The sequence below is a fragment of the Cyclopterus lumpus genome, chromosome 18 (genome assembly GCF_009769545.1).
Source record: "Cyclopterus lumpus isolate fCycLum1 chromosome 18, fCycLum1.pri, whole genome shotgun sequence".
NCBI lineage: Eukaryota > Metazoa > Chordata > Actinopteri > Perciformes > Cyclopteridae > Cyclopterus > Cyclopterus lumpus.
This window is the reverse complement of record NC_046983.1, coordinates 584,750-609,721: the sequence shown is the minus strand read 5'-3', so window position 1 is coordinate 609,721 and position 24,972 is coordinate 584,750. Positions and strand designations below refer to the sequence as shown.

The 24,972-nt window shown below is 43.3% G+C and overlaps 1 protein-coding gene across 1 annotated transcript; it reads right to left on the bottom strand.

Annotated features, from left to right (window-relative positions):
* Positions 1-17: 17 nt before the first annotated feature.
* Positions 18-23,511, bottom strand: plod3 (procollagen-lysine, 2-oxoglutarate 5-dioxygenase 3). The gene is given in 21 exon segments (XM_034557849.1): positions 18-987; positions 1,104-1,229; positions 7,265-7,411; positions 7,527-7,631; positions 7,792-7,863; positions 7,946-8,059; positions 8,176-8,317; positions 8,450-8,575; positions 11,536-11,640; positions 15,221-15,342; positions 15,618-15,749; positions 15,935-16,036; positions 16,118-16,215; positions 16,297-16,360; positions 16,447-16,559; positions 18,561-18,724; positions 19,112-19,147; positions 19,149-19,225; positions 19,227-19,250; positions 22,323-22,414; positions 23,317-23,511. Coding segments are annotated over 21 exon segments (2,202 nt in total). The 5' UTR covers positions 23,402-23,511; the 3' UTR covers positions 18-831.
* Between the last annotated feature and the right edge of the window lie 1,461 nt (positions 23,512-24,972).

The window sequence follows — 24,972 nt, the reverse complement described above, 5'->3', positions numbered from 1 at the left end:
CAGAAAACAAACACGGGGACAGTAAAATGCTTTATTAAAATCTCAAAACTTATTCGCTCAGTCAAATAATTTAACGCAGTTTGTACAAAGCCAGAGACGTTGACTCGTCGCATGAGAGGAAACAAAGACCACGTCCCGTAGAGACCGGGTCGGTCCAGAGTCCTCCGGGGCGGTCCAGAGTCCTCCGGTTCCTCAAACGCACCAAAAGAGGAGGTTTCTCACCACGATAGAAAAATACTCCAAAGACATTAAACAATGAAGAATAAAACATAGAAATATTTTAAAAAGGCCTCGAGGGTTTTCCCAGAAACTGTTTCACCTCCTTAAAACGCCATTTACACACTTTTGACTCCTGAATTCTTAAAAAAAGAAAAAAGATATACGATTTGTGACCTGTGGCTCCATCCCAGTGATGACGTGCCGTTTAAAAACAATAACTGAAGCAAGCTTGTCCGACTTTGCAAGAAACGTAACAGATGACATCATCATGGTGCAGGTTCAGTGCTGAAGGAGATGGAGTGTGTCCAGTCTGCATAGTTCAATAAGATAAGGCAGCGCGGCGACTCGTGAGCTTAACCTCAACGGTCTCTTATTTTGAAATGCCGTAGATGTGGATCATCCAATCAGAACAGAAGACAAACTTCAGAAAAAATAAAAGTCAGGTAGGAAAATGTGGAGACGATGCATTCAAGTTCATCACGTCTATTTCTCTGTCCTGTCTGTTGTCTCTATTGTGATGAGGTCGACTGACGTTCACACACACACAAGTGGTGGGTGTGTCTCTTTAACCGCACACACACTTACACACTCAGGCACACACTCTTGGTGTTGTTAGGGGTCTACGAAGGACACCATGATGTATCTGGTCCCTCTGGTGGTGGGCAGACCCTCGTGGTAGTGCGTCAGGCGGCCGGGATGCATGAAGGACCAGCCCTTCCTCGGAGACTCCACCTGACAGTCGTAACGCAGGAACCGGCAGCCTCCACCCTTATAAACAGTTACAGACACAGCGTCAAGGTTAACCGGCGCAGACACTTTCACCTGAACCATGCTGAATGTTTTCACTGGATCAGAAGTGTGTGTCTGTGTGTGTCTGTGTGTACCTCGTAGTCGACATCCTTACTGTTCAGGGCGACATTGATGGTGAAGGTGGAGGAGTCATGATGTGGCCGCAGAGACGGCTGCTCGTCAGGACGGTAACGCACCACAAAGTTCATGATGGCCTGGGCCTGCACATACAGAAGAGAGGACTGTAGATAAAGACTGCATCCTGGGGTACAGAGGATCGGCGGTTCGATCCCTGGCTCCACTAGCCCATGTCGATGTGTCCTTGGGCAAGACACTTAACCCCAAAATGTCTCCCATAGCTGTGCCTACGGTGTATGAATGAATGTATACTGCTGATGTGGAGGTGGAACCGTAGCCCCTCCCATCAGTGCATGAATGGGAGTGAATGGGTGAATGATGTCATGTGTTAAAGGGCCTTGAGTGGTCGGAAGACCAGAAAAGAGAAGTACAAGTACAGGCCATTTACCATTATCGGGGTAGTCTCTAATGTACCTTGGGGTAGTGTCAGAACTGTAACTTGGGGTAGTCTCTGTAATGTAACTTGGGGTAGTCTCTGTAATGTACCTTGGGGTAGTCTCTAATGTAACTTGGGGTATACTCTGTAATGTAACTTGGGGTAGTGTCAGAACTGTAACTTGGGGTAGTCTCTGTAATGTAACTTGGGGTAGTGTCAGAACTGTAACTTGGGGTAGTCTCTGTAATGTACCTTGGGGTAGTCTCTGTAATGTAACTTGGGGTAGTCCCTGGAATGTAACTTGGGGTAGTGTCTGAACTGTAACTTGGGGTAGTCCCTGGAATGTAACTTGGGGTAGTCCCTGGAATGTAACTTGGGGTAGTCTCTGTAATGTAACTTGGGGTAGTCCCTGGAATGTAACTTGGGGTAGTGTCTGAACTGTAACTTGGGGTAGTCTCTGGAATGTAACTTGGGGTAGTCTCTGGAATGTAACTTGGGGTAGTCTCTGGAATGTAACTTGGGGTAGTCCCTGGAATGTACCTTGGGGTAGTCCCTGGAATGTACCTTGGAGTAGTGTCAGAACTGTAACTTGGGGAAGTCTCTGTAATGTACCTTGGGGTAGTCTCTGTAATGTAACTTGGGGTAGTGTCAGAACTGTAACTTGGGGTAGTCTCTGTAATGTAACTTGGGGTAGTGTCAGAACTGTAACTTGGGGTAGTCTCTGTAATGTACCTTGGGGTAGTCTCTGTAATGTAACTTGGGGTAGTGTCAGAACTGTAACTTGGGGTAGTCTCTGGAATGTAACTTGGGGTAGTCTCTGTAATGTACCTTGGGGTAGTCCCTGGAATGTACCTTGAGGTAGACTCTGGAATGTACCTTGGGGTAGTGTCAGAACTGTAACTTGGGGTAGTCTCTGGAATGTAACTTGGGGTAGTCTCTGTAATGTACCTTGGGGTAGTCCCTGGAATGTACCTTGGGGTAGTCCCTGGAATGTACCTTGGGGTAGTGTCTGAACTGTAACTTGGGGTAGTCTCTGTAATGTAACTTGGGGTAGTGTCAGAACTGTAACTTGGGGTAGTCTCTGTAATGTACCTTGGGGTAGTCTCTGTAATGTAACTTGGGGTAGTGTCATAACTGTAACTTGGGGTAGTGTCATAACTGTAACTTGGGGTAGTCTCTGGAATGTAACTTGGGGTAGTCTCTGTAATGTACCTTGAGGTAGTCCCTGGAATGTACCTTGAGGTAGACTCTGGAATGTACCTTGGGGTAGTGTCTGAACTGTACCTTGGGGTAGTGTCATAACTGTAACTTGGGGTAGTCTCTGGAATGTAACTTGGGGTAGTCTCTGTAATGTAACTTGGGGTAGTGTCAGAACTGTAACTTGGGGTAGTCTCTGTAATGTACCTTGGGGTAGTCTCTGTAATGTAACTTGGGGTAGTCCCTGGAATGTAACTTGGGGTAGTGTCTGAACTGTAACTTGGGGTAGTCTCTGGAATGTAACTTGGGGTAGTCTCTGGAATGTAACTTGGGGTAGTCTCTGGAATGTAACTTGGGGTAGTCTCTGTAATGTAACTTGGGGTAGTCCCTGGAATGTAACTTGGGGTAGTGTCTGAACTGTAACTTGGGGTAGTCTCTGGAATGTAACTTGGGGTAGTCTCTGGAATGTACCTTGGGGTAGTCCCTGGAATGTAACTTGGGGTAGTCTCTGGAATGTAACTTGGGGTAGTCCCTGGAATGTACCTTGGGGTAGTCCCTGGAATGTACCTTGGGGTAGTCCCTGGAATGTACCTTGGGGTAGTGTCAGAACTGTAACTTGGGGTAGTCTCTGTAATGTACATTGGGGTAGTCTCTGTAATGTACCTTGGGGTAGTCTCTGTAATGTAACTTGGGGTAGTGTCAGAACTGTAACTTGGGGTAGTCTCTGTAATGTAACTTGGGGTAGTGTCAGAACTGTAACTTGGGGTAGTCTCTGTAATGTACCTTGGGGTAGTCTCTGTAATGTAACTTGGGGTAGTGTCAGAACTGTAACTTGGGGTAGTCTCTGTAATGTAACTTGGGGTAGTCCCTGGAATGTACCTTGAGGTAGACTCTGGAATGTAACTTGGGGTAGTGTCTGAACTGTACCTTGGGGTAGTGTCAGAACTGTAACTTGGGGTAGTGTCATAACTGTAACTTGGGGTAGTCTCTGGAATGTAACTTGGGGTAGTCTCTGTAATGTACCTTGAGGTAGTCCCTGGAATGTACCTTGAGGTAGACTCTGGAATGTACCTTGGGGTAGTGTCTGAACTGTACCTTGGGGTAGTGTCATAACTGTAACTTGGGGTAGTCTCTGGAATGTAACTTGGGGTAGTCTCTGTAATGTAACTTGGGGTAGTGTCAGAACTGTAACTTGGGGTAGTCTCTGTAATGTACCTTGGGGTAGTCTCTGTAATGTAACTTGGGGTAGTCCCTGGAATGTAACTTGGGGTAGTGTCTGAACTGTAACTTGGGGTAGTCTCTGGAATGTAACTTGGGGTAGTCTCTGGAATGTAACTTGGGGTAGTCTCTGGAATGTAACTTGGGGTAGTCTCTGGAATGTAACTTGGGGTAGTCCCTGGAATGTAACTTGGGGTAGTGTCTGAACTGTAACTTGGGGTAGTCTCTGGAATGTAACTTGGGGTAGTCTCTGGAATGTACCTTGGGGTAGTCCCTGGAATGTAACTTGGGGTAGTCTCTGGAATGTAACTTGGGGTAGTCCCTGGAATGTACCTTGGGGTAGTCCCTGGAATGTACCTTGGGGTAGTGTCAGAACTGTAACTTGGGGTAGTCTCTGTAATGTACCTTGGGGTAGTCTCTGTAATGTACCTTGGGGTAGTCTCTGTAATGTAACTTGGGGTAGTGTCAGAACTGTAACTTGGGGTAGTCTCTGTAATGTAACTTGGGGTAGTGTCAGAACTGTAACTTGGGGTAGTCTCTGGAATGTAACTTGGGGTAGTCTCTGTAATGTACCTTGGGGTAGTCCCTGGAATGTACCTTGAGGTAGACTCTGGAATGTACCTTGGGGTAGTGTCAGAACTGTAACTTGGGGTAGTCTCTGGAATGTAACTTGGGGTAGTCTCTGTAATGTACCTTGGGGTAGTGTCTGAACTGTAACTTGGGGTAGTCTCTGTAATGTAACTTGGGGTAGTGTCAGAACTGTAACTTGGGGTAGTCTCTGTAATGTACCTTGGGGTAGTCTCTGTAATGTAACTTGGGGTAGTCTCTGGAATGTAACTTGGGGTAGTCTCTGTAATGTAACTTGGGGTAGTGTCTGAACTGTAACTTGGGGTAGTCTCTGTAATGTAACTTGGGGTAGTGTCAGAACTGTAACTTGGGGTAGTCTCCGGAATGTAACTTGGGGTAGTCTCTGTAATGTACCTTGGGGTAGTCCCTGGAATGTACCTTGAGGTAGACTCTGGAATGTACCTTGGGGTAGTGTCTGAACTGTACCTTGGGGTAGTGTCATAACTGTAACTTGGGTAGTCTCTGGAATGTAACTTGGGGTAGTCTCTGTAATGTACCTTGGGGTAGTCCCTGGAATGTACCTTGAGGTAGACTCTGGAATGTACCTTGGGGTAGTGTCTGAACTGTAACTTGGGGTAATCTCTGGAATGTAACTTGGGGTAGTCTCTGGAATGTAACTTGGGGTAGTCTCTGTAATGTACCTTGGGGTAGTCCCTGGAATGTACCTTGGGGTAGTCTCTGGAATGTAACTTGGGGTAGTCTCTGTAATGTACCTTGGGGTAGTCTCTGTAATGTAACTTGAGGTAGACTCTGGAATGTACCTTGGGGTAGTGTCTGAACTGTACCTTGGGGTAGTCTCTGTAATGTACCTTGGGGTAGTCTCTGTAATGTAACTTGGGGTAGTCTCTGTAATGTACCTTGGGGTAGTCCCTGGAATGTACCTTGAGGTAGACTCTGGAATGTACCTTGGGGTAGTGTCTGAACTGTAACTTGGGGTAATCTCTGGAATGTAACTTGGGGTAGTCTCTGGAATGTAACTTGGGGTAGTCTCTGTAATGTACCTTGGGGTAGTCCCTGGAATGTACCTTGAGGTAGACTCTGGAATGTACCTTGGGGTAGTGTCTGAACTGTACCTTGGGGTAGTCTCTGTAATGTACCTTGGGGTAGTCTCTGTAATGTAACTTGGGATAGTCTCTGTAATGTAACTTGGGGTAGTGTTTGAACTGTACCTTGGGGTAGTCTCTAATGTAACTTGGGGTAGTCTCTGTAATGTAACTTGGGGTAGTCTCTAATGTACCTTGGGGTAGTCTCTGTAATGTAACTTGGGGTAGTGTTTGAACTGTACCTTGGGGTAGTCTCTAATGTACCTTGGGGTAGTCTCTGTAATGTAACTTGGGGTAGTGTTTGAACTGTACCTTGGGGTAGTCTCTGTAATGTAACTTGGGGTAGTCTCTGTAATGTAACTTGGGGTAGTGTTTGAACTGTACCTTGGGGTAGTCTCTAATGTACCTTGGGGTAGTCTCTGTAATGTAACTTGGGGTAGTCTCTGTAATGTAACTTGGGGTAGTGTTTGAACTGTACCTTGGGGTAGTCTCTAATGTACCTTGGGGTAGTCTCTGTAATGTAACTTGGGGTAGTCTCTGTAATGTAACTTGGGGTAGTGTTTGAACTGTACCTTGGGGTAGTCTCTAATGTAACTTGGGGTAGTCTCTGTAATGTAACTTGGGGTAGTCTCTAATGTACCTTGGGGTAGTCTCTGTAATGTAACTTGGGGTAGTGTTTGAACTGTACCTTGGGGTAGTCTCTAATGTACCTTGGGGTAGTCTCTGTAATGTAACTTGGGGTAGTGTTTGAACTGTACCTTGGGGTAGTCTCTGTAATGTAACTTGGGGTAGTCTCTGTAATGTAACTTGTGGTAGTGTTTGAACTGTACCTTGGGGTAGTCTCTAATGTAACTTGGGGTAGTCTCTAATGTACCTTGGGGTAGTCTCTGTAATGTAACTTGGGGTAGTCTCTGTAATGTAACTTGGGGTAGTGTTTGAACTGTACCTTGGGGTAGTCTCTAATGTACCTTGGGTAGTCTCTGTAATGTAACTTGGGGTAGTCTCTGTAATGTAACTTGGGGTAGTGTTTGAACTGTACCTTGGGGTAGTCTCTGTAATGTAACTTGGGGTAGTCTCTGTAATGTAACTTGGGGTAGTGTTTGAACTGTACCTTGGGGTAGTCTCTAATGTACCTTGGGGTAGTCTCTGTAATGTAACTTGGGGTAGTCTCTGTAATGTAACTTGGGGTAGTGTTTGAACTGTACCTTGGGGTAGTCTCTGTAATGTAACTTGGGGTAGTCTCTGTAATGTAACTTGGGGTAGTGTTTGAACTGTACCTTGGGGTAGTCTCTGTAATGTAACTTGGGGTAGTGTTTGAACTGTACCTTGGGGTAGTCTCTAATGTACCTTGGGGTAGTCTCTGTAATGTAACTTGGGGTAGTGTTTGAACTGTACCTTGGGGTAGTCTCTGTAATGTAACTTGGGGTAGTCTCTGTAATGTAACTTGGGGTAGTGTTTGAACTGTACCTTGGGGTAGTCTCTGTAATGTAACTTGGGGTAGTCTCTGTAATGTAACTTGGGGTAGTCTCTGTAATGTAACTTGGGGTAGTGTTTGAACTGTACCTTGGGGTAGTCTCTAATGTACCTTGGGGTAGTCTCTGTAATGTAACTTGGGGTAGTCTCTGTAATGTAACTTGGGGTAGTGTTTGAACTGTACCTTGGGGTAATAGCCAGGATAGAGTTTTTCAGTGACAGGGGCGATGTACTCTTTGAGGAATTTCAGCCACTCCTTCTCAAATTCGATCTGGTTCATGTGGATATCTACAGTTGGGACATTTTCATAACCACCGGCCAGACGCTCGTCCTAAACACACACACACACACACACACACACACACACAGAAAAGATAAATCTTCAAATCTAAATAAATTGTGAACTCACTTTCCCCGTCTATTTCATACACAGACAGACAGGTTACCTTGTGTGCTCCTCCAGACCACTGGCCATTGTGCTCCATGGTCTCCACCAGATGATCACACATCTTCTCTGAGAAGGCTGGAAACCAGTAAACATCTGGACAGGGCTGAGAGAGAGAGAGACGGGTTGAGATCATTATTGAACTACAGATGGTTCAAATGATTGAAAAAACTTAAATTTTTTGATTGTATTGATTTGAAACAGAGAGTAAAATAAGTTTGTTTGATAATTTATTACGGTGTTGGTTGGAATGTTGTTTATGTCACCTGCTCCACAAAGCTCTTCTCATCCTCAAATATCTTGGAGTAGTTTTCACTGATGTACTTCTCCTTCCAGTCCTGCAAATACTCACACATTCAGCCAGTGCTCTCCTTCAGATTACCATGTATTCACGTTAATGTGTTCGTAGGTTTTTCTGACCACAGGGTTGTCGAAGATCTGCCACATATCCGGGTGAAGCCTGGACGTGTTGAAATTGGACGACGCCACCAGACGACCAAACTCGTCACGGTTCGACACAAACATGAAGACTCCCTGTGGATACACAGAGATGAGCTGTAACAAGGCTTATTAAATGGTTTTATTCCTGGTTTCCAGACAAAGTGATAGTTTGATAGTTGTGAGGTGAGCAGGTGTTCAGCAGGTGTTACCTGGTCTCTGATGCTCCTGCAGAAAACCATGTCAGGGTCCATCCCCTCTTCCACGTACAGGCTCACCTGGGACAGCTTGGACCGCAGCACGCTGCCTTTGATCAGGTAGGCCTGAGTGATGTATGGCACGTTCCACAGACCCCTACACACACACACAGGTTAACAGCATTCATCTCACCTGAGCTGTAAGGAAACTTGGTTTATAGACGAAGCTGAAAGATAAACATAGAAGCACATTTAAACTACTCCACTAAACTATTGTGTGAGTGCTCACATCCTCTTGGCTTGGACGATCTCAATGTAGTCTTCGGATCGGGAGTAGAACCCTTCAGGACTCAGAGCGCCCCAGAAGTTACTCCACAGCTTGCCGTGTTTGGACAACATGGGAGCAATAACTGACCTGAGACAGAAACAGAGAATTTCCTCTCTTTAAGCCAAAATATTGAAACGTGATGTCACCAAACAGTGAAAGATAACGATGAAGACTTCAAATGTTTAAATGTTATTATCATCTAGCCGGCTCCAGCTGTAAGACCTGCTTTTTGAAATTGTTTTCAATGAGTGAAGCGCTATGTGTTTTTTACAGAAGCCCCCCGAAAATATTGAGTAATGCATTCAACTCATTAAAGGTGTAGGGTATATAAGGATGCTAGTGTGGACATGTTGGGGTGTAGGGTATATAAGGATGCTAGTGTGGACATGTTGGGGTGTAGGGTATATAAGGATGCTAGTGTGGACATGTTGGGGTGTAGGGTATATATAAAGGATGCTAGTGTGGACATGTTGGGGTGTAGGGTATATATAAAGGATGCTAGTGTGGAAATGTTGGGGTGTAGGGTATATATAAAGGGTGCTAGTGTGGACATGTTGGGGTGTAGGGTATATATAAAGGATGCTAGTGTGGACATGTTGGGGTGTAGGGTATATATAAAGGGTGCTAGTGTGGACATGTTGGGGTGTAGGGTATATATAAAGGGTGCTAGTGTGGACATGTTGGGGTGTAGGGTATATAAGGGTGCTAGTGTGGACATGTTGGGGTGTAGGGTATATATAAAGGGTGCTAGTGTGGACATGTTGGGGTGTAGGGTATATAAGGATGCTAGTGTGGACATGTTGGGGTGTAGGGTATATATAAAGGGTGCTAGTGTGGACATGTTGGGGTGTAGGGTATATGTAAGGGTGCTAGTGTGGACATGTTGGGGTGTAGGGTATATAAGGATACTAGTGTGGACATGTTGGGGTGTAGGGTATATATAAAGGGTGCTAGTGTGGACATGTTGGGGTGTAGGGTATATAAGGATGCTAGTGTGGACATGTTGGGGTGTAGGGTATATATAAAGGGTGCTAGTGTGGACATGTTGGGGTATAGGGTATATGTAAGGGTGCTAGTGTGGACATGTTGGGGTGTAGGGTATATAAGGATACTAGTGTGGACATGTTGGGGTGTAGGGTATATATAAAGGGTGCTAGTGTGGACATGTTGGGGTGTAGGGTATATAAGGATGCTAGTGTGGACATGTTGGGGTGTAGGGTATATATAAAGGGTGCTAGTGTGGACATGTTGGGGTGTAGGGTATATATAAAGGGTGCTAGTGTGGACATGTTGGGGTGTAGGGTATATAAGGATGCTAGTGTGGACATGTTGGGGTGTAGGGTATATGTAAAGGTGCTAGTGTGAACATGTTGGGGTGTAGGGTATATGTAAGGGTGCTAGTGTGGACATGTTGGGGTGTAGGGTATATGTAAGGGTGCTAGTGTGGACATTTTGGAGTGTTGGGTATATGTAAGTGTGCTAGTGTGGACGTTTTGGAGTGTAGGATATATATAAGGGTGCTAGAGTGGGCCTGTTGGGGTGTAGGGTATATATAAGGGTGCTAGAGTGGGCCTGTCGGAGTGTAGGGTATATATAAGGATGCTAGAGTGGGCCTGTTGGGGTGTAGGGTATATGTAAGGGTGCTAGAGTGGACGTTTCGGAGTGTAGGGTATATGTAAGGGCGCTAGTGTGGACCTGTTGGGGTGTAGGGTATATATAAGGGTGCTAGAGTGGGCCTGTCGGAGTGTAGGGTATATATAAGGGTGCTAGAGTGGGCCTGTTGGGGTGTAGGGTATATGTAAGGGTGCTAGAGAGGGCCTGTCGGAGTGTAGGGTATATATAAGGGTGCTAGAGTGGGCCTGTTGGGGTGTAGGGTATATATAAGGGTGCTAGAGTGGGCCTGTTGGGGTGTAGGGTATATATAAGGGTGCTAGAGTGGGCCTGTCGGAGTGTAGGGTATATATAAGGGTGCTAGAGTGGGCCTGTTGGGGTGTAGGGTATATATAAGGGTGCTAGAGTGGACGTTTCGGAGTGTAGGGTATATGTAAGGGCGCTAGTGTGGACCTGTTGGGGTGTAGGGTATATATAAGGGTGCTAGAGTGGGCCTGTTGGGGTGTAGGGTATATGTAAGGGTGCTAGAGAGGGCCTGTCGGAGTGTAGGGTATATATAAGGGTGCTAGAGTGGGCCTGTGGGGGTGTAGGGTATATATAAGGGTGCTAGAGTGGACGTTTCGGAGTGTAGGATATATGTAAGGGTGCTAGAGTGGGCCTGTTGGGGTGTAGAGTATATGTAAGGGTGCTAGAGTGGACGTTTCGGAGTGTAGGGTATATATAAGGGCGCTAGTGTGGACCTGTTGGGGTGTAGAGTATATGTAAGGGTGCTAGAGTGGACGTTTCGGAGTGTAGCGTATATGTAAGGGCGCTAGTGTGGACCTGTTGGGGTGTAGGGTATATATAAGGGTGCTAGAGTGGGCCTGTTGGGGTGTAGGGTATATATAAGGGTGCTAGAGTGGGCCTGTTGGGGTGTAGGGTATATGTAAGGGTGCTAGTGTGGACCTGTTGGGGTGTAGGGTATATATAAGGGTGCTAGAGTGGGCCTGTTGGGGTGTAGGGTATATGAAGGGTGCTAGAGTGGGCCTGTTGGGGTGTAGGGTATATATAAGCGTGCTAGAGTGGGCCTGTCGGAGTGTAGGGTATATATAAGGGTGCTAGAGTGGGCCTGTTGGGGTGTAGGGTATATGAAGGGTGCTAGGGTGGGCCTGTTGGGGTGTAGGGTATATATAAGGGTGCTAGAGTGGACCTGTTGGGGTGTAGGGTATATGTAAGGGTGCTAGAGTGGGCCTGTTGGGGTGTAGGGTATATGTAAGGGTGCTAGTGTGGACCTGTTGGGGTGTAGGGTATATATAAGGGTGCTAGTGTGGACCTGTTGGGGTGTAGGGTATATATAAGGGTGCTAGAGTGGGCCTGTTGGGGTGTAGGGTATATGTAAGGGCGCTAGTGTGGACCTGTTAGGTGTAGGTTGTCGGTGTGTATAGGAGGTTACGTACTTGTTTTCTTCGATTAGTATCCTCAGCGTATCAGGGTTCGTCAAGGCCACGTCAGAGTCGATGCTGAAGTAGTAATCACATTCTGGATCTTTCTTACACGCCCCGCTGCACACAAACATACATACATGTAAATATTATGTAAGATCCATTATGTTAAGACAGTGGTTCCCAAACTTTTTCTGTCAAGACCCCCTTTGATGATATAGGAACATTGGACGACCCCCCGCAGCCCGACCCCAAACATTTTTTTTCTTTCTCGCTCTGTGTCGCTGTGTGTCTCTCCCTCGTTCGCGCTCCCTCACTCTCTCTCTCCCTCGCTCGTTCGCGCTCTCTCTCTCGCTCTCGCTGGTTTTGCCACAGTCGGTCTGTGACATGAGCCGCTCTGGTGGCGTGGTTGGAACACAGTGCATGTCACGTCGGTTATTTTATATGTGTGCGTCTGTGTGTGTGGGTTGGTGATGAAGCCGCGACCCCCCTGTAGTACCACCGCGCCCCCCCTAGGGGTCGCGACCCCCACTTTGGGAACCACTGTGTTAAGAGATGCCATAAAAGTCCACTTTAGAGCCAACTGGTGTTTTGCTTAGTCTAACGTTTAAAAAGGGAGAAGACGCACGGTTATATTAAACGTTAAGCTATTAACACAAGCCGCTTTTTTGCAAAAGTTGCTATTTTCGCAGGAGCCATATTTCTCCATAACTCGGCCGTTATCTTCACCCTACGTAGTCCGATTTCAGTCTAAGGACGCTCCTTTTAATGGTGCGAGTCGATGGAGCCGTCTGTAGCCAAATGAGATTGACAGCACTTTTCAGCCATGATCCACATTCTGAGAGACGTAGGATTCAATTAGCTGAGACTCAAGCCGACCAAGCGTGCTGACTTAAGTCAAAACGCCTCCAGGAGAGTTCACGGGGCGTCACAGGAAGCTGGGGTTCATTTAGAAGTCAAGATGGCGACTGTGGATTTTAGGGAGCCGCAGATGTTCATCAAAACTTGAGTCATATCCCTGTAGTCGCTGGAAACAATAGTTTGGCTGGATGCAGTGTGTTGATATTTTGCTGATGCTTTGTCTGAGAAGAAATTAGAAATTAGAAATTAGCGTCTGAATCCGGAGGTTGAGAGCTTTACGTAGACGTCTGGCGTTCGCGTGTAGCATAAAGCTAGCATGAAGCTAGCATAGTTCATATTTCAAAGTCATTCTCATGGTTATGTTTATTTTTGGTTGTTGAGTTGTGTTTGGAGCATGTACAGTTTAATATGGTGTATGGTATCTTTATATTATATATTAGTTCAATTTATGTTCAAAGCTAAAGACGTGTTGGACTCATTTGTTTTAAACAAGTTGCTTTTTGCAACGTCACTGATATGGTTCTGTAGTCGATGAGTCAGCATTTAGTTTGTTTCACTGTTCAAAATGAAACATGAAGTGTTAGGTTCTAAAACATGTGATGTTCTATGACTGTAAAACATGTGTTAGGTTCTAAAACATGTGATGTTCTATGACTGTAAAACATGTGTTAGGTTCTAAAACATCTGATGTTCTATGACTGTAAAACATGTGTTAGGTTCTAAAACATGTGATGTTCTATGACTGTAAAACATGTGTTAGGTTCTAAAACATCTGATGTTCTATGACTGTAAAACATGTGTTAGGTTCTAAAACATCTGATGTTCTATGACTGTAAAACATGTGTTAGGTTCTAAAACATGTGATGTTCTATGACTGTAAAACATGTGTTAGGTTCTAAAACATGTGATGTTCTATGACTGTAAAACATGTGTTAGGTTCTAAAACATGTGATGTTCTATGACTGTAAAACATGTGTTAGGTTCTAAAACATCTGATGTTCTATGACTGTAAAACATGTGTTAGGTTCTAAAACATCTGATGTTCTATGACTGTAAAACATGTGTTAGGTTCTAAAACATCTGATGTTCTATGCCTGTAAAACATGTGTTAGGTTCTAAAACATGTGATGTTCTATGACTGTAAAACATGTGTTAGGTTCTAAAACATGTGATGTTCTATGACTGTAAAACATGTGTTAGGTTCTAAAACATGTGATGTTCTATGACTGTAAACATGTGTTAGGTTCTAAAACATGTGATGTTCTATGACTGTAAAACATGTGATGTTCTAAAACATGTGATGTTCTATGACTGTAAAACATGTGTTAGGTTCTAAAACATGTGATGTTCTATGACTGTAAAACATGTGTTAGGTTCTAAAACATCTGATGTTCTATGCCTGTAAAACATGTGTTAGGTTCTAAAACATGTGATGTTCTATGACTGTAAAAACATGTGTTAGGTTCTAAAACATGTGATGTTCTATGACTGTAAAACATGTGTTTAGGTTCTAAAACATGTGATGTTCTATGACTGTAAAACATGTTGTGTTAGGTTCTAAAACATCTGATGTTCTATGACTGTAAAACATGTGTTAGGTTCTAAAACATGTGATGTTCTATGACTGTAAAACATGTGTTAGGTTCTAAAACATCTGATGTTCTATGACTGTAAAACATGTGTTAGGTTCTAAAACATCTGATGTTCTATGACTGTAAAACATGTGTTAGGTTCTAAAACATCTGATGTTCTATGACTGTAAAACATGTGTTAGGTTCTAAAACATGTGATGTTCTATGACTGTAAAACATGTTGTGTTAGGTTCTAAAACATGTGATGTTCTATGACTGTAAAAACATGTTGTGTTAGGTTTCTAAAACATCTGTTGTTCTATGACTGTAAAACATGTGTTAGGTTCTAAAACATCTGTTGTTCTATGACTGTAAAACATGTGTTAGGTTCTAAAACATCTGATGTTCTATGACTGTAAAACATGTGTTAGGTTCTAAAACATCTGATGTTCTATGACTGTAAAACATGTGTTAGGTTCTAAAACATGTGATGTTCTATGACTGTAAAACATGTTGTGTTAGGTTCTAAAACATGTGATGTTCTATGACTGTAAAACATGTTGTGTTAGGTTCTAAAACATCTGTTGTTCTATGACTGTAAAACATGTGTTAGGTTCTAAAACATCTGATGTTCTATGACTGTAAAACGTGTTAGGTTCTAAAACATGTGATGTTCTATGACTGATGTTCTATGACTGTAAAACATGTGTTAGGTTCTAAAACATGTGATGTTCTATGACTGTAAAACATGTGTTAGGTTCTAAAACATCTGATGTTCTATGACTGTAAAAACATGTGTTAAGTTCTAAAACATCTGATGTTCTATGACTGTAAAACATGTTGTGTTAGGTTCTAAAACATGTGATGTTCTATGACTGTAAAACATGTGTTAGGTTCTAAAACATGTGATGTTCTATGACTGTAAAACATGTGTTAGGTTCTAAAACATCCGATGTTCTATGACTGTAAAACATGTGTTAGGTTCTAAAACATCTGATGTTCTATGACTGATGTTCTATGACTGTAAAACATGTGTTAGGTTCTAAAATGTCTGATGTTCTCTGAATATGAAACAAGTTGTGTTCAGGTTCTAAAACGTTGTGTTCAGGTTCTAAAACATCTGTGATGTTCTATGAATATGAAACAAGTTGTGTTCAGGTTCTAAAACATGTGATGTTCTATGAATATGAAACAAGTTGTGTTCAGGTTCTAAAACATCTCTAATGATCCACAGATGTAAACAGTGGATCGATTCTGTCTCCACTCACACAGCCATGGCTCTGGCTTTGTTCTCCTGCAGGTTCTCCTCTGGTCCAACAAGCAGAGCGTCGGGGAACAGAGCTCTGTGACGCTCCCAGAACCTCTGGATGTGGTGCTCGTGGTACACGACCTGGATCACAGGACGGGTCAGAGCAGAACCAAACACAACGGGTCAGAGCAGAACCAAACACAACGGGTCAGAGCAGAACCAAACACAACGGGTCAGAGCAGAACCAAACACAACGGGTCAGAGCAGAACCAAACACAACGGGTCAGAGCAGAACCAAACACAAACGGGTCAGAGCAGAACCAAACACAACGGGTCAGAGCAGAACCAAACACAACGGGTCAGAGCAGAACCAAACACAACGGGTCAGAGCAGAACCAAACCCTTGAGTGACGTACGTTGTTGTGGATGAAGAGGCGGATCTTCGCCGGTGGGTAGTTGAGCGTCGTCAGTCGGTCCAAGAACTCCTCCATGAAGGGAGTCGCGTGCTCGATGAACACGGCGAGGTACACCAGCGGCATCTCCTCGTCCTGCACACACACACACACACACACACACACACACACACACACACACACACACACACACACACACACACACACACACACACACACACACACACACACACACACACACACACACACACACACACGCGCACTACGTTAACCCTGGTTGAGGACAGTGAACCCTGAACCCCAGAGGAGGCGGAGCCTACAGCAGCGTCGTTGAAGAACAGCAGGTGGTCGTCACAGACCCCACAGCCGTCCTCGAAGGTCCAGGCCGAGGGGACGTAGTTGCCCAGGTAGTTCAGCTGCAGCTGCGGGAACAGAGAACATCGTGTTGACGTTGTCATCGCGGCCTGTAAACAACAACACGGAAGGCTTCCATTGGTCGTTACCTTGGTGGGGCCGTTGCCGTGGATGATGACAGGAAGTGTGTCGTAGGCTACGTTCCTGGCTCTGACCTTTGATCTCTCAAACTTCAGCACGACTTCCTCTGACGGACAGAAACGCTCATCAACACACACGGATGGTGTCTGTGTGTGTTTGTGTTACTATGAGTGTGTGTGCGTCTCACCAACAGCTCCATTCAGATTTTGGAAGATTCGGGAACGATGGTCGAGAGTCATGTTGAACTTGGCCTGAAGAGATGAAGAGGCATTCATCATCATCATCGTCACAACCCTTCCCACCCCCATCTCCTCGTCCCCCCCCCTCAGTGTCTTACCCTCTGTTTCTTGTCCAGGTAGATTTTGGTGTAGAACAGCTGGTCGTCATCGTTGTCTTTGTATTTCCACTGTTGGACCATCGAACTGAGATCTGAAGCGAAGCCGATGAACCCTGAACACACACACACATTTATATATATAAATCTCTCTCTCTCTCTCTCTCTCTCCTCTCTCTCTCTCTCTCTCTCTCTCTCTCTCTCTCTCTCTCTCTCTCTCTCTCTCTCTCTCTCTCTCTCTCTCTCTCTCTCTCTCTCTCTCTGTCTCTCTCTCTCTCTCTCTCCTCTCTCTCTCTCTCCTCTCTCTCTCTCTCTCTCTCTCTGCATATCTATGTATGTATGTATATATATATATATACATACATATATATATATATATATATATATATATATACACACACACACATAGATATGCATCTCTCTCTCTCTCTATATATATATATATATTTATAAATATATATGCATCTCTATATATATTACTGTCTAATATTCGCTGTTAGAGAAAGTTCTTGTAACAAGGTACATCATCCAAGCCCAGATAATTCTGGTGCATGAGGAGTCATGTTCATGAAGTCAAAGCGCCCCCTGCTGGTGAACGGAAGTCAGCGTGACAAACGGCTTTGTTTACATCACGCGGTCCCGACGAGGTTTAGTTTAGAACTAATTTCATGATTATTGACTAAAATACTTCTAATAGGCCTACAGCTAATGAACTGTTGAGTTAATTTACATAAACACACTAGTCTTCTACCCAGCAGAACCCACGTACGGTTCTCCTCCTCGCTATGGTTCCCAACGTTCCGTTGGTTCCTAACATTCCTATGGTTCCTATGGTTCCTAACATTCCTACTGTTCCTATGGTTCCTAACATTCCTACTGTTCCTATGGTTCCTGACCTTCCTGACGTTCCCATGGTTCCTGACATTCCGAAGACGTTCCTATGGCTCCGATAGTTCCCAACGTTCCCATGGTTGCCATGGTTCCTAACGTTCCCATGGTTGCTAACGTTCCTAAGATTCTCATGGTTGCTAACGTTCCTAAGATTCTCATGGTTACCATGGTTCCTGACGTTCCTATGGTTACCATGGTTCCTAACGTTCCTAAGATTCTCATGGTTACTATTGTTCCTATGGTTACCATGGTTCCTAACGTTCCCGTGGTTCCTAAGATTCTCATGGTTACTATTGTTCCTATGGTTACCATGGTTCCTAACGTTCCCGTGGTTCCTAAGATTCTCATGGTTACTATTGTTCCTATGGTTACCATGGTTCCTAACGTTCCCGTGGTTCGTAAGATTCTCATGGTTTCTGACGTTCCTAAGATTCTCATGGTTACCATGGTTCCTGACCTTCCTATGGTTACCATGGTTCCTAACGTTCTTATGGTTCCTAAGATTCTCATGGTTACCATGGTTCCTGACGTTCTTATGGTTCCTAAGATTCTCATGGTTACCATGGTTCCTAACGTTCTTATGGTTCCTAAGATTCTCATGGTTACCATGGTTCCTAACGTTCTTATGGTTCCTAAGATTCTCATGGTTACCATGGTTCCTAACGTTCTTATGGTTCCTAAGATTCTCATGGTTACCATGGTTCCTAACGTTCCCGTGGTTCCTAAGATTCTCATGGTTACTATTGTTCCTATGGTTACCATGGTTCCTAACGTTCCCGTGGTTCGTAAGATTCTCATGGTTTCTGACGTTCCTAAGATTCTCATGGTTTACCATGGTTCCTGACCTTCCTATGGTTACCATGGTTCCTAACGTTCTTATGGTTCCTAAGATTCTCATGGTTTACCATGGTTCCTGACGTTCTTATGGTTCCTAAGATTCTCATGGTTACCATGGTTCCTAACGTTCTTATGGTTCCTAAGATTCTCATGGTTACCATGGTTCCTAACGTTCTTATGGTTCCTAAGATTCTCATGGTTACCATGGTTCCTAGCTCTCCTGATGAACAGAGTTGTTGTCAGATTACTATAAATCGACTAATGATGATATTAAACTGTGGAGCTACTGAGCGAGTCACATGACTCCCTGTTTGGTTTGACAGGCAACCCTGAGATGCTGGAGTGTCCTTGAACCCACCGGGAGGGTCTATAAAGAGGACACGTCTCACCTCCTGAGTTGAGGTAGCGTTTCCCAGAATGCACCTCTGGGTATCTGGAAGCCAGTCTCTGGTCAGGCCAGCAGAATCCCTCCGCTGAGAAAACCACCCGGTGACCCAGACGAGAGAACTTGGAGAGCAGCTCCTCCGGACCGGATGCGAAGATCACGTCGTAGCTGCAGAGTTCCAAAATAAAAGATCACGTCATAGCTGCAGAGTTCCAAAATAAAAGATCATGTCATAGCTGCAGAGTTCCAAAATAAAAGATCACGTCGTAGCTGCAGAGTTCCAAAATAAAAGATCACGTCATAGCTGCAGAGTTCCAAAATAAAAGATCATGTCATAGCTGCAGAGTTCCAAAATAAAAGATCACGTCGTAGCTGCAGAGTTCCAAAATAAAAGATCACGTCGTAGCTGCAGAGTTCCAAAATAAAAGATCATGTCATAGCTGCAGAGTTTCACAGAGAGAAACGAGGACAGGTTTTAACACACACACACACACACACACACACACACACACACACACACACACACACACACACACACACACACACACACGTTACCTGTCCACGAACAAGACAACCATGTCCTTGTTGTCGGTAGTGTTTGAGAAGCTCCGCCTTCAACCATCTGACCTTCTGACCCCCACCCACGGTCCGAGCCACGTCACCCCCCTTTCCACTGCTCCCCCAGACCCAGGACCTGCACACACCGTCACCTTGGTCAGACTCCATGGATGTGAATAACTGACATGCTACAAACCAGTGAAAATGACAACTCGCTATAGCTAAATTGTAGTGTTGGTGATGAACTCCAATGAATCCAGAATGTTTCACATGAATATGAAATAAAAAATATCTCTTCATTTCCCTTCAGCATGAACCCATGGTGTGTGTAACGTGTAGTTTATATTGTGTACCTTCACAGTGTAGTGTGTAGTTTATGTTGTGTACATTCAGTGTAGTGTGTAGTTTATGTTGTGTACCTTCACAGTGTAGTGTGTAGTTTGTTGTGTACCTTCACGGTGTAGTGTGTAGTTTATGTTGTGTACCTTCACAGTGTAGTGTGTAGTTTATGTTGTGTACCTTCAGTGTAGTTTATGTTGTGTACCTTCACAGTGTAGTGTGTAGTTTATGTTGTGTACCTTCACAGTGTAGTGTGTAGTTTATGTTGTGTACCTTCAGTGTAGTGTGTAGTTTATGTTGTGTACCTTCACAGTGTAGTGTGTAGTTTATATTGTGTACCTTCACAGTGTAGTGTGCAGTTTATATTGTGTACCTTCACAGTGTAGTGTGTAGTTTAGTGTACCTTCACATTGTAGTGTGTAGTTTATGTTGTGTACCTTCACAGTGTAGTGTGTAGTTTATATTGTGTACCTTCACAGTGTAGTGTGTAGTTTATGTTGTGTACCTTCAGTGTAGTGTGTAGTTTATGTTGTGTACCTTCACAGTGTAGTGTGTAGTTTATATTGTGTACCTTCACAGTGTAGTGTGTAGTTTATATTGTGTACCTTCACAGTGTAGTGTGTAGTTTATATTGTGTACCTTCACAGTGTAGTGTGTAGTTTATGTTGTGTACCTTCACAGTGCAGTTTATGTTGTGTACCTTCACAGTGTAGTGTGTAGTTTAGTGTACCTTCACAGTGTAGTGTGTAGTTTATGTTGTGTACCTTCACAGTGTAGTGTGTAGTTTATATTGTGTACCTTCACAGTGTAGTGTGTAGTTTATGTTGTGTACCTTCACAGTGTAGTGTGTAGTTTATGTTGTGTACCTTCAGTGTAGTGTGTAGTTTATGTTGTGTACCTTCACAGTGTAGTGTGTAGTTTATGTTGTGTATCTTCACAGTGTAGTGTGTAGTTTATATTGTGTACCTTCACAGTGTAGTGTGTGGTTTATATTGTGTACCTTCACAGTGTAGTGTGTAGTTTATGTTGTGTACATTCAGTGTAGAGTGTAGTTTATATTGTGTACATTCACAGTGTAGTGTGCCAGTTTATATTGTGTACATTCACAGTGTAGTGTGTAGTTTTATATTGTGTACCTTCACAGTGTAGTGTGTAGTTTATGTTGTGTACCTTCACAGTGTAGTGTGTAGTTTAGTGTACCTTCACAGTGTAGTGTGTAGTTTATATTGTGTACCTTCACAGTTGTAGTGTGTAGTTTATATTGTGTACCTTCACAGTGTAGTGTGCTAGTTTATATTGTGTACCTTCACAGTGTAGTGTGTAGTTTATGTTGTGTACCTTCACAGTGTAGTTTATGTTGTGTACCTTCACAGTGTAGTGTGCAGTTTATGTTGTGTACATTCAGTGTAGTGTGTAGTTTATATTGTGTACCTTCACAGTGTAGTGTGTAGTTTAGTGTACCTTCACAGTGTAGTGTGTAGTTTATGTTGTGTACCTTCACAGTGTAGTGTGTAGTTTATATTGTGTACCTTCACAGTGTAGTGTGCAGTTTATATTGTGTACATTCACAGTGTAGTGTGTAGTTTATATTGTGTAAATTCACAGTGTAGTGTGTAGTTTATATTGTGTACATTCAGTGTAGTGTGTAGTTTATGTTGTGTACCTTCACGGTGTAGTGTGTAGTTTATGTTGTGTACCTTCAGTGTAGTGTGTAGTTTATGTTGTGTACCTTCACAGTGTAGTGTGTAGTTTATATTGTGTACCTTCAGTGTAGTGTGTAGTTTAGTGTACCTTCACAGTGTAGTGTGTAGTTTATATTGTGTACCTTCAGTGTAGTGTGTAGTTTAGTGTACCTTCACAGTGTATATTGTGTACATTCACAGTGTAGTGTGTAGTTTATGTTGTGTACCTTCACAGTGTAGTGTGTAGTTTAGTGTACCTTCACAGTGTAGTGTGTAGTTTATATTGTGTACATTCACAGTGTAGTGTGTAGTTTATGTTGTGTACCTTCAGTGTAGTGTGTAGTTTATGTTGTGTACCTTCACAGTGTAGTGTGTAGTTTATATTGTGTACCTTCACAGTGTAGTGTGTAGTTTATGTTGTGTACCTTCAGTGTAGTGTGTAGTTTATGTTGTGTACCTTCAGTGTAGTGTGTAGTTTATGTTGTGTACCTTCAGTGTAGTGTGTAGTTTATATTGTGTACCTTCACAGTGTAGTGTGTAGTTTATATTGTGTACCTTCAGTGTAGTGTGTAGTTTATGTTGTGTACCTTCACAGTGTAGTGTGTAGTTTAGTGTACCTTCACAGTGTAGTGTGTAGTTTATGTTGTGCACCTTCACAGTGTAGTGTGTAGTTTATATTGTGTACCTTCAGTGTAGTGTGTTGTTTATGTTGTGTACCTTCAGTGTAGTGTGTAGTTTATATTGTGTACCTTCACAGTGTAGTGTGTAGTTTATATTGTGTACCTTCAGTGTAGTGTGTAGTTTATATTGTGTACCTTCACAGTGTAGTGTGTAGTTTATATTGTGTACCTTCACAGTGTAGTGTGTAGTTTATATCGTGTACCTTCACAGTGTAGTGTGTAGTTATATTGTGTACCTTCACAGTTGTAGCGTGTAGTTTATATTGTGTACCTTCACAAGTGTAGTGTGTAGTTTATATGTGTACCTTCACAGTGTAGTGTGTAGTTTATATCGTGTACCTTCACAGTGTAGTGTGTAGTTTATATTGTGTACCTTCAGTGTAGTGTGTAGTTTATATCGTGTACCTTCACAGTGTAGTGTGTAGTTTATATTGTGTACCTTCACAGTGTAGTGTGTAGTTTATATTGTGTACCTTCACAGTGTAGTGTGTAGTTTATATTGTGTACCTTCACAGTGTAGCTGAACTCTCTGGCCGTCCTCATGAAGCGATTGAAGCCATCAGTCTCCTCCGTTGCCGCGGTGATCACAAGCAGATTTTCTACACACACACACACACACACACACATTAGTAACTGTGTGTGTGTGTGTGTGACAGCTTCACTGCTCCTTATCATCTCCCACTGTGGGGTCAATGAAATGGACATTCTTTCTTTCTTAAAGTATAAAAGTACCTATTTGTAAAATGTGCTTTTACATTATCTGTGAGATGAAGTAAAGTTACATTAAACTAAAACTTCTTCACTTCCTCCATGCTTTACTATTATATTATTATTCTATACCATATTACACCATTATTATATTATACTGTACTATATTATTATTATATCATTATACTATATTATTACATTAGACTACTATTATTATAATATTATATTATACTATTATTATATGAAACTATTATTGTATCATATCGTTATTAGTATTAGTATTATAATATACTATATTATTAGCTATATCATATTACATTTTACTATTAGATTATTATTATTAGATTCATATATTAGATTAGATTAATATAATAGTATATTATAATATACTATATTATACTATTATATTAATATATTATTATTACATTATAGACATATTATATTATTACTACATTATTATATTATTACTACATTATTAATAAATTATAATAAATCACAGTGTAGGATTGTTGCTAACTAAGTTAGCATCGGGGGAACAGAGTTAACAGTTAGAAAGTTAGAGGGCTAGTTAATACTAGTTTAGAGGGTTAGTTAATACTAGTTTAGAGGGTTAGTTAATACTAGAGGGTTAGTTAGTTAATACTAGTTTAGAGGGTTAGTTAATACTTAGTTAATTAGCTAGTTAACACCTTAACTCAAGTTAACCGTCATTAACCCACTCGTTTCCGGGGGGGCTGCAGCGGGTCAGGGGGCTGAGCCTGGCCGGGCTAGGGACCCTCCGGAGCGGCCTTACCTGGAGAGAGCCGGCGCTGATCGGCCAACACGGAGCTCTGGAAGAAGACGACAGCCAGCAGGCCGAGAAGCCGACAGGAAAACATGGCGGCTGTTAAAGAGACCGTTAGCGGCTGAGTTCAGGCTGTTAGCGGCGCTCTGCTCTCTTCTCGTCTTCAGCTGCGTCGCCGAGATTTAACCCATTCTCGCGAGACAAAAAGATGTCAACAGAGGACACACAAAAAAACATCTCGTCCCGCCCACATTTTAGAGCGTCGGCCTATGAGAAGCTGCGGAGCGTTGAATGACGGGCTCACCGACCAAATCAGCGCCAGGAAGGGGCTCCTTGCGAGCCAATAGGGGGAGGAGAAATAGAGACGAGTGGGCGATGGTTTTTTTCTGTTGTTTCGTGGAATCGAGCCAGAGAAAGTTCGTGAAAAGGTCTCTGCCACGTCTGAAGCATTCCTGAGAGCGAGAGACAGGCAGGGAGACAGGCAGGGAGACAGGCAGGGAGGGGCGAGGCTCCCCACCATGTCCTTCACTTTTTTATCTTCATATAATTATTACTACAATCATAACTGTTGTTATTATTTATATAAGAAAAAACTCCACTATATTTATATAATAACGATCATTACAAATTCAGATTATTAAACATGTTTTATATATATGTTGCAGCTGGTGAAGAAGGAGCTCATTTAATTAGTAGATAATTATCTCTAAGAGAAAACTCATCTCCTTACCCTATCTCTATGGAGATAGGGTAAGGAGATGAGGTTCCTCTGTAGGACTCAGTCTTAGAGATAGGGTAAGGAGTTGAGTTTCCTCTGTAGGGCTCAGTCTTAGAGATAGGGTAAGGAGTTGAGTTTCCTCTGTAGGGCTCAGCCTTAGAGATAGGATAAGGAGATGAGTTTCTTCCTTAGGGATCAGCCTTAGAGATAGGGTAAGGAGATGAGTTTCCTCCTTAGGGCTCAGCCTTAGAGATAGGGTAAGGAGATGAGTTTCCTCCTTAGGGCTCAGCCTTAGAGATAGGTTAAGGAGATGAGTTTCCTCTGTAGGACTCAGCCTTAGAGATAGGGTAAGGAGATGAGTTTCCTCCTTAGGACTCAGCCTTAGAGATAGGGTAAGGAGATGAGTTTCCTCCTTAGGGCTCAGTCTTAGAGATAGGGTAAGGAGATGAGTTTCCTCCTTAGGACTCAGCCTTAGAGATAGGTTAAGGAGATGAGTTTCCTCTGTAGGACTCAGCCTTAGAGATAGGGTAAGGAGATGAGTTTCCTCCTTAGGACTCAGTCTTAGAGATAGGGTAAGGAGATGAGTTTCCTCCTTAGGGCTCAGCCTTAGAGATAGGTTAAGGAGATGAGTTTCCTCTGTAGGACTCAGCCTTAGAGATAGGGTAAGGAGATGAGTTTCCTCCTTAGGGCTCAGCCTTAGAGATAGGGTAAGGAGATGTGTTTCCTCCTTAGGGCTCAGTCTTAGAGATAGGGTAAGGAGATGAGTTTCCTCCTTAGGACTCAGCCTTAGAGATAGGTTAAGGAGATGAGTTTCCTCCTTAGGACTCAGCCTTAGAGATAGGGTAAGGAGATGAGTTTCCTCTGTAGGACTCAGCCTTAGAGATAGGGTAAGGAGATGAGTTTCCTCTGTAGGGCTCAGCCTTAGAGATAGGATAAGGAGATGAGTT